Genomic DNA, 12,530 nt, shown 5'->3' with positions numbered 1-12,530 from the left:
ACCCCTTCCTCCTGTGAGGCTGTGATCAGGGGCCCAGGGTAGAGGGAGCTCCCAGCTAACTGCCACGTTCTCCACTTTCCAATTTAAAATCTAATATGGTCTCGCCACTGCAGAGCTGGGGGCTGGAGACGTGATTAATGAGGCCTCTGCTACAGCATCACCTGCTGTGCTCTACACCTTCCCCTGTGGCTCTGTGTTCCCCACTCCTGCCTGCCTGCCTGCTGGCCCTGGGGACCTGGGGGCCCCTAGCCCTGCCTGCCCACAGTTCCCGGGGCTGGGCAGGTGGCACAGGAGCTGGGGGCCTGGGAGGGGGTTGAGAGAGAGAAAGAGGACTAGGGCAGGCTACAAAGAATGGGAGGAACAGCCCGGGCTTCCTCATCAGCCTGGTAACTAATCAGTCTGCCCGATTATGCCAACTGGCAATAGTGTGGCCAGGGCAAAGGAGGGATGTGGCCCTGAGCTGGGTGCTCAGGTGAGCCCTCTTCCAGCACCAACAGCTTCCACTACCACCTCAGCATCAGCAGGGATCATATTTCTTTGAATGGAAAATCTTGGAAATGTCAGCTGGGATGAGGAAGGCTATGAAGGCAGGAATGGCATTCTTCCTGGAGCTAGTACCAGGGACAGCTGAGCCCAGCCCAGTGGTGAAATTAGGCGACAGAGGTTGATCTAGGGAGGAATGACTACCCCCTCCATCCTCTGCCCCCTGCTCAATTCTAGGCATCTGCCAAGGACAGTCCCTCCCAGTCACTGATCCCAGCAAGACAAGACCATAATATACCAGGGCTGGAGAGCAGGTACCAACCTAGGCCCCAGATCAGCATCTCTGGGCTGCTGCCCCTCCCCGCATCCCCCTGAAGTTCAGAAGCTGGCACTGCTGAGGTTGCTCCCAGTGCCTGTGTCTACCTCTGAGCTGAATGGCCTAGGCAGAGATTTAACATTTTTGAGCACCTACTGTGTTCCAGGTTCTGCTGGCCCATTTACCTACACTATCTGATTAATCCTCCCCATCCCACAAATAAAGGAATAGGATCAGATAGCTAATATGACCTGTGAGAAGTGGTCTAACTGGGCCCAGGAGGTAGGCCTGGGGCCATCTCTGCCCTACTGATTTCAAGAGACAGACAGAAGGACAGAAGTAGGGACAAAAGATCTCTGAAAGCAAGAGCAGCCTGAGTCTGGAGGGCAGGCACCTGCTTTGCAGGGCCAAGGCTGCCTTCCTCCTTGGTCCCTCTGTTCAGGCCTCTTGAACTGCTGTTACCTACCCACTCCCAGCTGGTGTCAGTTTCCAGAGCAGCAAGGACAGCGGTGGAGTGGGGCCCAGAAATCCCAAGGATCTGGAGGGCAAGGGGCTCTAATGGTGGCCTTTGGCAAAGTTAAGCTATAGCAGGGGCCAGAAACCCCTCTTAGAAGTGCCAAGACAGTACCAGAAGTATCTGGCAGGGGGTAACCTCATCCAGGTATATTCCCCTCCCTCTGAATTCCTGATTTTTGGAGGCAGAACGGGGCCACTTTGAGCCCCGTTCTGTCTCTCCAGCTTCTATGGGGAAGACCCAGGCAGTCCTGTCTTACTTTCAAATGGCCTAGGGAAGACACTGGAGGCTTGGGATCTGCCCTTAGAGACTGGGAGGGGACAGAGGGAGAACAGCCTGGGACCTTCTCCTAGCCACAGGCAGGTGGCATGGGGCTTAAGCTGCCTGAGGGCATGGCCCTTGCACCTGTGGACAATCCCAGACTCCCCTGGCTTCTATATTCTATAGCCTTGTGACACTGAGGGTCTTACTGACCCAGCACCCCAGCATGTGAGGCTCCCCAGGCTCAGCCTGTCCTCCCCACTTCCCCAGCAAGCCTGAGTAGGGGGAGGGAGGGGTGCAGAGCAGCTAAAAATAGCAGCAGCAGCTCAAATCTCCTTGAGGGGTCAGTGGAGCCCAGGACTGGGGAGGAAGAGAGTGGAGCAGGCTCTGGGGAGGGGAGAGACCAGCCTGAGCTGGGGCCTGGTGTGCCTACACCCTGGGCCACAGTCACAGGGAGTAAAGACAGAAGAGCGAAGATATGCAGGGACATATAGACACAGACACCCAAGGATAGATGGACAAGCCAGGCAGAGATGTACACAGACAGGGCTACCTGCACTTCTGGGGCTTCTTCTCCCCCAGTCCCCCAGTTACGCTAGATGGACTTAGCTGTGCAGCCCCCAATGCCTTAGTCTTCCCCCTTACCCCAACCTTGCTTTGACCTCCAAGGACACTGCCAGGCTGGATGTGTGCACCTTGAGTTGAGAAGGATAAGTCCTCTTCCCCTGTCCCTTCCAGTCTCTTCTGCTTCAGGCCCAGGGCAGGGAAGGACCAGGGAGCACAAGAGGTAGCATCAGGGATACAGGTGCAACAGAGACTAGACTCAGGGCAACATCCCAACCTGAGGTGCAGGCCTCTTCCTAGCCTGGGCTGGCAAGCAGGGTTGGGGAAAGGGAGGGAAATGACTGGACCCAGTAAGGCAAGGCTATGGCTCTGCCAGGAGGTGGGCAGAACAGAGTGGGCGGTGAGGGAAGGTGGATAAAGGCAGGCTGGATAAGCAAATGTGCAAATGATCTCTCTCAGGCATGCCTTGTCTTGTCCCACCTTTACACCTTTGCCTGGAGATGCCAGGGACTCTTCTGTCCTCAAAAGAAGGTGACTCCTTCTCCCCCATTTCCTCTAACCAGCTAGAAAACAGGACCTCACAACAGGAGGGAGCCTGCCAGCTGCCAGACCAGATGTTTCAAATCACCAGCACATCCCCTTGCTGGATATAAATGATGTCTAAGACAATGCCCGTCAGAGCAGCAAGCCAGGGTGAAGGCCCTTAGAAGCACCTCAACCCAACCTTCATCCCTCTGCACTGCTAGTCTCAGCTTCCTGGTCAGACCTGGGCCAACTGATGCTCACTGCCCATCCCCACCTCAACAGTCCAGCCCTGGGCTCCTCTGGCTTCTGATCCATCCCCTCCAGTGACTCCCTGAAAATCAGCCCCTCCTGGTGCCAGACAACTCTGGATATTGGAGGACCCTCCCCTTAAGTGGGGCTTCCAGTTTCTTTCCTGTCACCACCCCTTCTGACTTCCTTTGATCTGGATACTGTTCTGTGAAAGAGGTGGGGCAGACACCGTGAATTCCCAAGGAAACTGAGGCACAGGAAGTTGACACAATTTGCTCAAGTTCACCCAGCCAGCAAGAGCCAGTATCAGGTTTAAAATCTGAGAGCCCTGGCCCCCTGACCAGCATTCTTCAAATTGGCTTCTTCCTTTGGGGCTGCCCCCTCTTCCCTGAGGCTCAACTTGGCTCTCCACATTGCCTGATATCCACCCTCATAGGCTCTGGGACTCCCTAGGCACCTGCTGGCTGGTGGGACCCAGGCCAGATACTCAGCAGGTGGCTGCTTGGGGGACAAAGGAGCTGGTGGCTCAGCTGCTGGGCTGGGAGGGAGGGAGGGAGAAGCTTTGGGGGCAGGGAGTTGGGGAGGGATCTGTATGGAAGTGGGAGGGGCAGGGCCTGCTTCTGTGCCTTTAATAAGGAGCCAGCATGGAAAGGGGGGTAAAAGAGCATATAAATGAGCATCTGTTGGGGGTGGGGGTGCTCTGTGGTTCAGGCACTTTTCACAGGGGCCTTGCAGTTCTGCCTTCCCAGCCCATGACCAGCTGGAAGAATCCTCAGGATAGAGAGGAGCCTATGGGGAGGGGAGGCGTGGGGGACTAAGAGAGAGGCTGAAGTTGATATTAGGGTGCAGGATTTTGGGTAGGACCCTGGGGACTGCACTGGGGGAGGGGAGAGACGTATAGCTTGGATTATGGAGCACACTTGCAGTTTGGTGGCAGGAGGGGTCCTGAACCTGCTCTGCCTTCTTGGGGGCGGGGGTTGGTTAGGGGGACACTCAGACCCAGCAGAGATGGGAAAAGTTGTGATAGGTGGAACCAGCAAGTCCTGGCTCAGGGATTCCAGAGGCTTGCTGGGCCCTCAAAGACCCAAAAAGTGAGCCCTCTTGCTATAGACGAGAACCTGAGGCTCAGAATAGTCCCTGGCCAGAAGTCTCCTATCCTTTTGAAGGTTAGTGGTTGGATGCTGTTTGGCATCTTGTTTATATTGCATTTAATTAAAATCAGAGGGTCTGTGGTCTAGCTGGGGAGGCAGTCATAGCTGAGCTTATTAAAAAGGCAGCTCCCCCTCCAAACTGAGTTCCTTAAGGGCAGGGATTATGTTGTATTCTTGCCTTTTAAAGCACCTGATAGGTGCTGAATAGAGGGTTGTTAAATGGAGAACAGTTGGGTGGATGAAGGATGAATAGGCTAAGTTCCTAATGGTTGGTAGTGTTTAAAGAACAGAGAGCCCTCTGGGCTGGATGATCAGGAAGACAAGGGGTGGATGAACTGAAATAAGCAAAAGGACCCAAGATGGCATTCCAGGTATGGAAAAATGGATGAGCAAAAATGTAGAGGTTGGCCCAAACAAAGCATGTGCAGGGTCTAGGGCTCACCCCAGCATCCTCACCCAGTCTCTCTGTTGTTCCCTTTCCACACACTCAATTCCTTCTCATCTCCTGGCAGAGGCCCTTGTCCCTCCTGAGCCCAGCCAGGACCTCCCACTCCCGCCCCTTTCCCACCAGCCTGCCTGCCAGCAAGGCTGCAGACTCTGCAGCCTGAGACCCGGATTGTTGTTGGAGAAGTGGCAGATTTGTTTACTCCAGAGCCCGCCGAGAAATCTCAACAATCAATGGCCAACAACACTGCCGGCGCTGCGCCATTGATCCTCCCCTCCCAGGGCTGGCAGCTGGGTGGCAGGTAGGCAGGTGGAGGGAAGCTGGGGCAGGATTGGTACCCAGTCCTGTCCGGGAGCTGAGCTTCAGGCAAACTTGGGCCTTCCCACATCAGGGCCTCAGCAGGGATGGGGGCAGGGGGTAGGTGGGGCAGCCCAGATGCCAGGACAGGAGTGACTGATCTCATTCACCAAGGCCCCCAGAGGGTGGGAGAATAAGAGTTACTCAAGGTCACCGGCCGGCCGCTGGGGCAAGATTTCAAGGTTCACTTGACTCCCAGCCCCTATCCTTGCTCTATTCTGGCCTCCAACTGTCAGAAAGGATGCTTTATTCCTCTGCCACTAAGGATTGATCAAGATAAAATGTCCCTAATCTATAGCAGGAAGGTCTGAGGGTAGATATCAGGAAGATAACCCATTGTCATCACTAGAAATGTGCTAGAAAAAAGTTAGGGGCTATTTTTGTCTTGGATCTGTCTGACAACATGGGCTTGAACTTGGCTTATAAAATGCAGATAATAGCTTCTATCTCATAGAAATGATAGGAGGGCTAAATGAGCTAATGTATATAAAGCACTTAGTACAGTACCTGGCACATAGTTGGGGTCTAATAAATGTTTGCTATTGTTATTATTAGGATAGTGATACTCTCCTGGGTTCCCACCTGCCTGTACTGAAGCTTTGCCTTAGGGTGTGGGAGTAGACATTGCTGACTGCAGCCAGGTTTTGCAAAATGGGCAGGCACTTCAGAGTAGTCTTATTACTTACTGGCTAGGAAACTTAGGGTAAGTGACTAAATCTCTCTGAAACTCAGTTTTCCTGTCTATAAAGTGGGGCTAACTAGTCTCGAGTATTAAAAAGAAAAGGCTTAAAAGTGAAAAACTTGGCGCCTGGGGATTCTGAGCCAGGCCTCATACCTCATTACATGTTTGTGAAATGAATGAATGAATGTATCCCAGGACATGGATGTACCTCAGTGACTGCTCTTTTAGGAGCTGTGAAAGGTTCATAGACATGAATTGCTGTGCTCCTGGATGACTCCTCGGCCCCCACCTATTCATTCAAGGATAGGACAGGCTCAGAGCTGCTCCCAAGGTTTCATATTGGTCCTTCCAAGCTCTATGAGGGTGTCTGAAGCTGAGATGGATGAGGGGGTGATAAAGCCAGATGAGATGGGGTTGCCCTTCCCTTATCTCAGTCGTTAAGTTCATGCAGGGCACCCCTAACAGCCAGTAGAAGTGGTGGGTACGTACTGTGAGAGTCAAGAAGCCTATGCTCTGGGATTAACTCTGCCACTTTACATACTTGTGTAACTTGTGAATTTATTCAACGTATATTTAATGTCTACCAGGTACTAGGCTCTGTGCCACTGGGGACTCCAGCAGTGGTGGCACTAGGGTGTCTGGAGAGAGGCTTTAGCTCTCTTGGAATGGCCATCAGCACCCCACCCCCAAGCCACCTCAGGCTGACAGCGTGACAGCTTAATTTGTGGAAGGAGAAAACTAAGTAAAGGCTATAATTTACAGTTGGGATAATTGGCCAACCGTTAGGAAAGGGAAAAAATCCTAACATACAATCTATGTAAAAATAGTGTGCTTGCTACGCAAACTTCAAGACACAGTCCCAGCTGCCATGCACCCACCTCTCCTTTCTAAACAGGCAGCTGACCCTAAACTTCTTCCAATAGGAATTCTAGAACTACCCCAAAATGGAGAGGCTGAGCAAAATAGATTTGGTGCCCTTCCTTTCTAAATTCAGTCTTGTTTTTGGAGGGGAGCATCAAGCAATCAGGTGCTCATGACCCAACAAGATGGATACCAGGAGATGGTGGAAACATAGAAGAGTCCCCTGACCCAGGCTGGAGGTCGGGTGAAGCAGGCTTCCCCTGAGAAACTGTACAGTAGATGTCCCATAAATATGTGCCAAAGAATTGCACGAAGTGCCAACTAGCCGGAACCTGAAGCATAAGGTGGAGTGAGCCAGTGGCCTAGGAGAGGAAAAGAATTTTAGGTAGAAGGAACGGCAAGAGCCCAGAAGCTGTTGAGAACATGGCTAGTTTGGGGAACTGATTGGCCTGGCTGGATAAGTTGGTTTCCTGCTGGAATTAGTCTGGAAGTGGCCTTGGAGACCTCCTAGTGCCTGCTCCCCACCTCCCAGATGCTGACTAGGGCTGGCAGCATTATTTCCCTGTCGTCTCCCCCACACCTTTCCCCAGCTCTGGCTCCACCTTAGCTTCTTACATACAGAGCCTGGCTCTTCCTGCCTGAGAGCAGACCAGTAAGCTGGGGATCCAGAAATCTGCATGATCTAACAGCAGCCTTTGGAGACCCTGATGTGCTTCAAGGCTTGGCAACCACCAGCTTGGTGCATCTTTAAATTGAACACTCCAGAAAGTGGAGACCCAGAGAGGGCAGAGGCATGCCTGAGGCCAGACAGGAAGCCTGAGGCCCTTAACCATCTGAAGTGAGAGGTTCCTTTACTAACATAACCCCTACCTATAGGCCCTTTTCCATGCCCCCTTTCTTATTTGGGGGTTGGGGAACCCAGCTGACAGCTCTGCCCTGGTGGGGGCGCAGCATCCCTGAGCTGAGCCCAGCCTGGCAAATGGGGCCTGAAAAGACTTGGGGAGGTGGGGACAAGGGGGATGGGAGGAGGCTGGCAGGCTTGGGCACCTAGGGCTGGAGGGAAGGAGGGGCTAAGGAAGTGGATTTTTTTGACATGCCCCCCACCGTTCAGGCAGCTATGGTAGGAGGGGCACAGAAGCTCTAATTAAGCCCAGTTTCTAATTAAACCCAGTCCCTGTATCTCCTTGATCCCCATTAGTGCCCCACGGTGTCCCCAAGGCATTTTAAGCTGCCACCCTGCTGAGGAGCCTGGGACCACCGCCAGGGCCTGCCAAGCCTGATGAGCTTAGGCCTATGAGGGACAAAAAGCCAGCACAGTCTTCCCCTCCAGTCCATGGCAGTCTCTGGGTCCTTCAGTCTCCTCAGAAGCCCAAGGGAGCCTCCTGCCCACCACGTCAAACTCTGGGGTTCTGAGTAGAATCTAGACTGCATCCCGCAGAGCCTTGTCCCCAGAACCGGCTTCCTTACCACAAAGTGCCAGGCGGGGCAACAGGAAGAAGGGCTTGGTGCTGGCTTTGGCTGCAGCCCCCAGACTCAGGAATGTACTATCAGATTCCAGCACCTACCAGAGTCTGCAGGAAGCAGCAATTACCATTTTAGGTTAAGGCAGCCCTGGTTTGTTAACCCTTTCAGCACGAGGACTCCTGGAAGCCAAGCCATCCTCCTCTTCTTGCCTCCCAGACACCGTCCCCCAGTTCTTGGCACACTGAATGACCCCTACTTGCTGTCCCCTTCCTCTTCTCACCAAACACATCATCAGGGTTCAGAGGGGGGGAGCATCGGGTCCAAGGTCACGCAGACAGTGGAGGTAGCCTCTGTCTCCAGAGACCTAAACCCCACTCCAGTTTCTGCTGCTTCCACCTTCACAATCTCCCCAGGCCACATTCACACATGCGGAGTTTAATTAACTTTATTGATATTCAGAAATTAGGAGAATGACTAAAGGTAATTGCTCATTAAAAATCATTAAACTGACACAGCAGGCTCAGGCATGTGCTGCCCCTCCCACACTGCTTTCCTCCCCAGGCCTGTGGTAGAATTATCGGGTGCCGCCTGTGTGTTGGGAGGACCAATGGTGGCTCTAGGTGCCCCTCAAGCCTAAAGTGAATCATGCCCCTGCAGCTGCAGGGGGCGGAGGCAGGAATAAGGGACTGACCCCGCGGGGTTGAGCCTGGCCCAGCGCTATCTCAGCCTCTCCCGCTTCCAGCCACTTCTGGGCCACTTCAGGCTGCATCTAGTCCTGTGTCCCTGCATCTAAGTGAGAGCAAACCTCTGAGGCTCCCCTCTCGAAGCCACCGGGCCATGGGATTCACCGCCCAGGCTGCAAAGGCCCACAGTCCAAGGCATTTACTGCTCCAGGCCTGCCTTGTCATGGCTGAAGCCCCCAGGAGCCCTGAGATGGTTAAATGCATTGCCTCTCAATGAGACTGCTGAGTACCCCAACAACTGGGACCTTGCAGCCCCACTAGAAGGAAGGAGCGCGCCAGTGTCCAGGCCCTCTCTCCTCAGGCCTGGCATTGCTGGGCTGCTTCCTCTTCTTCCTTGGGGAGTGAAAATAAAGATCTTTCCCAGCAGACAGACCCCTATCTCACATACCTCTTGGGGGAGAAGTCTCACAGGCATTGGAGAGGTCTGGGTGGCCAGGGGGGACACTGGCTGGGGACACACAACTCTCGGTCACAGAGTGAAAAGATTCTTCTCAACACTCACACCCACAACCCCAGTGAGGCTCCCCAGACTCCTGGCCACACGAGCCATTCTCCTGGAGACCCGCAATCTCACTCCAGCCCTGCAGGGAGCTCTCTGGCAGAGGCTGCATCATACAATAGCGGCCTTACACACTCCTCACACACACTGCTGAGCCCTCATCCAGCGTCAAACCTTCTGAAGCACAGACACATTCGGACCCACTACTTCAGACCTTGATTACACCACACTCAGACCCACACACCCACACAGGCTTCAGACTACAGGTCAGGAGGCATACACAGGTCTTGAGCCCCAAGGGAGCTATCCAGTGCAAGGACGTGCCCAATTGCAAGACAAGCCCCGAACTCCCAGGGATATTTTTGGACAGCTGGGTCAGGGTGCAAGCTTCTTCTCCCACTCCTCCAGTTTTCGGGTCCTCCCGCCTTCCCCAACGGGAACACTATTCTGGCGTGGGTTCCTGGCACCACAAAAGAACCCAGCACGGGCAGTCAGGGAGCAGAGCGAGCACATCTGTCTACCTGTGACTGGAGCCAGAGGCTCAGAGAGGGGCTTCTGCATTTCTAGGGACCCAGAGAGAAGAAAACTGACACTCAAGGGCCCAACGTGGCTCTGGCCCCATTACCCTGAGCTCTGACACAGCTTGGAAAGATCGAGTGATGAGGTTAGAAACTTCCACCTTCTCTCCCTCCATATCAGGCACTACGAACCATACTCCCAGAGATGGCGGGTCCAACTCCAATCAAGGTTTTGTCTATCCCACCAGCCTACTGACTGCAGTGGAAGAAAGACGTGGGCGTCGGTAGTTTTGATGAGTGTTTGAGCCAGGGCTGGTCCCTTGGAGACTCGGAAACCTTCATTCCCTGAGGCGCAGAACCCCTATCTTATCCCTAACATTCCCTTGCTCCCCAATCCATGGCCAAGCTTCCCTCAGCAAATGAAGTTGGAGACCGAACTGCAAGCGAGAGACCAGGGACCCGCAGGGTGGGGTGTTGGTCCTCCCGCGACGAGTCTGAAGCCATGGGGTGGATGGGGCCCGAGCAGGACGGCAGGCCGGGAGGGAGGAAGAGCTCTGGGCGTGTGAGAGGGTAGAGGGTACAAGGAAAGGACTCCGGGGAGGACAGATTCTCTATCCCAGGACCTCAGGTATTGCAGCCCAGGGCAGAGTGAAGAATCGGCTATTGGTACCCGGGACCCCCGAGTTTCTCCCTGGAATTATATTCTAGGTTCCGACTCCCGCGCGGCAGCGCCAAGGCGGAGAGAGGTGAGCGAAGTCCCAACTCCAGGTCCGGCCGCCATCCGGCCCCGTCCCTTCGCAGTGAGGACAGGAGAGGCCCCGGAATGGGCGGCAAAATCGAAAGAAGTTTGGCGGGCGACAAGGGAGGCGGGACCGTGGGCCGCCCGCGGGACCGTCCCGACTCACTGCCTGGTTCCCTCCCCCGCGGCACGCACCCCGGAGCTCCTAGACGCCTGGAGTGTAGAGCGGTAGCGCGCGAGTGAGCGCGTGTGTGCGGGGAGGGGGTGGCGTGATGAATTGCAGCAGAGAAATCCCATTAGATCCGGAGAGATGATTAAAGGCGAGGTCTCGGCCGGGTGCGAATGGCGGGAGCAGTGGCAGCTTCCCGCCCGCGGAGCCTGCGCCCCGCCCGGCTCGGCCGGCGCGGTGGGCAGCGCAGCCAGCGGAGCGCGTTGCCTGGGCTGGGCAGCCAGATGCGAGGAGCTGAGAGCGAGAACAGTCCTCTCTTCCCACCCGCGGGACCCTGACCCTGCCCTAGTCCTGCCGCCGGACGCCGGGGTCCCTTACCGTGAGCCAGGAGCGCCAGAAACGAGGGCAAGAGCAGCAGGGCTGCCGGGCGCATGGTGCCGGTTCCGGCCGCGCCCCAGGTTGGGGCCGCGACGGGAGGGCTGGAGGCTCGGCGGGGCTTGGGCGCTGGGGACAGAGCCGGGTCCGGCCGGGGAGAGAGAGCGGTGCCGCCGCCGCCGCGCCGCCGCCGCCAGCGCCTGACAGAATCAGCACCACGGCCAGCGCCTGGCGTCGGCGCCGGGGATCGCCGCGCGGGGATGGGGGCGGGGGCGCGGGCGCGGGAGGAGCGGCTTACCGTAAAGTCTCAAGCAAAGGCGCAGAAGACCCAGCGGCGGGAGCAAAGGCGCCCGCGCCGCCGCCTGCTCAGGGGAAGCACTGCCCTGCTAATGTAGGCACACGGCCCCCGCCTTTCCGCGCTACCCACGCCCAGCCAAGCCTGTCGCCCTCTACCCCTTTAGCAGCCTGCTAAGGAGGTGGGGTTCTAACCTAATTCTCTATGAGAAAGCAACCCTCTCCCCATCTCTCCCCATCCCATCCTGATACCTGAGGGCTCTGGGAAGACGTCGGCCAGTGAGGCAGCCGGCTGGCGAGGCCCGCGTGCCCTTGTGGCAGCTCCGTCCTGGGCCTATAATGAAGATGGCTTTTAAGCGTACAAAGGACAATAAATTATTACTTTGCGCTCAATAAATGCCAGGGCTCCAGGCAGCTGCATCAGCAGCAAACTGTGCTCACAGAAAAGCTTAATTATCCTGATATTACAGTTAAAAGCCAGTGGTACTCGTGTCCTGGGAAGACATTCTTCACTTGGCTGGAGCCAACTCCGGCCAAGCTGTAGGCAGCCGAAGGAAGTATCCTGGGTCTCCATGCAGCCCTGGATCTCCAGTACCCTGCCTTGGTCCCCCTACAGGACCAGAGAAGCCACAACGCTAGCCAGTGAGAGCAAATCCTTCACACCTATCCCTGCCCAGATTCCTGGAACAGGTGGAGAAAACAGGACAGGAAGGGTGGAGTGGTGAGGGCATTTCTCTAGGGCTATTTTAGATAAAGATTTGAAGGAGGCCCAGGGGAGTAGGCAGGGGGACTGGACCATTCAAGAGAATGGAAGAACAAGCTTCTAGGATGCTACTTGGGCTGAGGAGCCCCAGTGAGTCACAGGGTAGCAAAGAGGGCAGTCACATTCCTGAGGCAAATGTTTAGATCCAGAGGTCTTCTGGCTCCAAGGATGGCCTCACTTGAAGAGCCTCAATGGACACAACGGAACATGACCCTGTGACTGATAATATGACTCCCTGTAGAGGAAGAGGAGGGCTGAACTTCCTGTGGCCCCCATGGAAAAGGACAGCTTTCTGTTTAGTTCTTTTCACATGAACTTGGCTCCTCTCCAAAGCTTCCAAATTCCAGTCACTGTCTGATGCCCTTCCTGATCTCATCCTGGAAGCCGGGGAAAGACTTCTGCTCTTAAGTCTCATTCCTCAGAAAGTCTTTTGGCCCTTACCATCACTACAATCTTCCAGATCCTCTCATCAGATTCTCTCTAGATCCTCTTGCTTTGGTCCTAGGGAACTACCTTGATCCCTGTGAAAAAATCCCAGGCGGCAGGCAGGTGGCCTGT

General features: G+C 55.2%; 2 protein-coding genes across 3 annotated transcripts in view; one reads left to right on the top strand and one right to left on the bottom strand.

The window, feature by feature from the left end:
• Nucleotides 1-11,123, bottom strand: part of SEZ6 (seizure related 6 homolog) — a 43,694-nt gene extending 32,571 nt beyond the window's left edge. For both annotated transcript variants that reach the window (XM_032457583.1, XM_032457582.1), the window contains exon 1: nucleotides 10,919-11,123. In XM_032457583.1, coding sequence (XP_032313474.1) covers nucleotides 10,919-10,973 — 55 coding nt within the window. In that variant the 5' untranslated portion in view covers nucleotides 10,974-11,123. The remainder of the gene's footprint in view (nucleotides 1-10,918) is intronic.
• Nucleotides 1-12,530, top strand: part of PIPOX (pipecolic acid and sarcosine oxidase) — a 90,274-nt gene that overhangs the window by 36,541 nt on the left and 41,203 nt on the right. The gene's annotated exons all lie outside the window — the stretch shown is intronic.

Source organism: Camelus ferus, chromosome 16 (assembly GCF_009834535.1).
Source record: "Camelus ferus isolate YT-003-E chromosome 16, BCGSAC_Cfer_1.0, whole genome shotgun sequence".
Taxonomy (NCBI): domain Eukaryota; kingdom Metazoa; phylum Chordata; class Mammalia; order Artiodactyla; family Camelidae; genus Camelus; species Camelus ferus.
The sequence above is the reverse complement of the archived record's forward strand: the minus strand, read 5'-3'. Positions and strand labels throughout refer to the sequence as shown.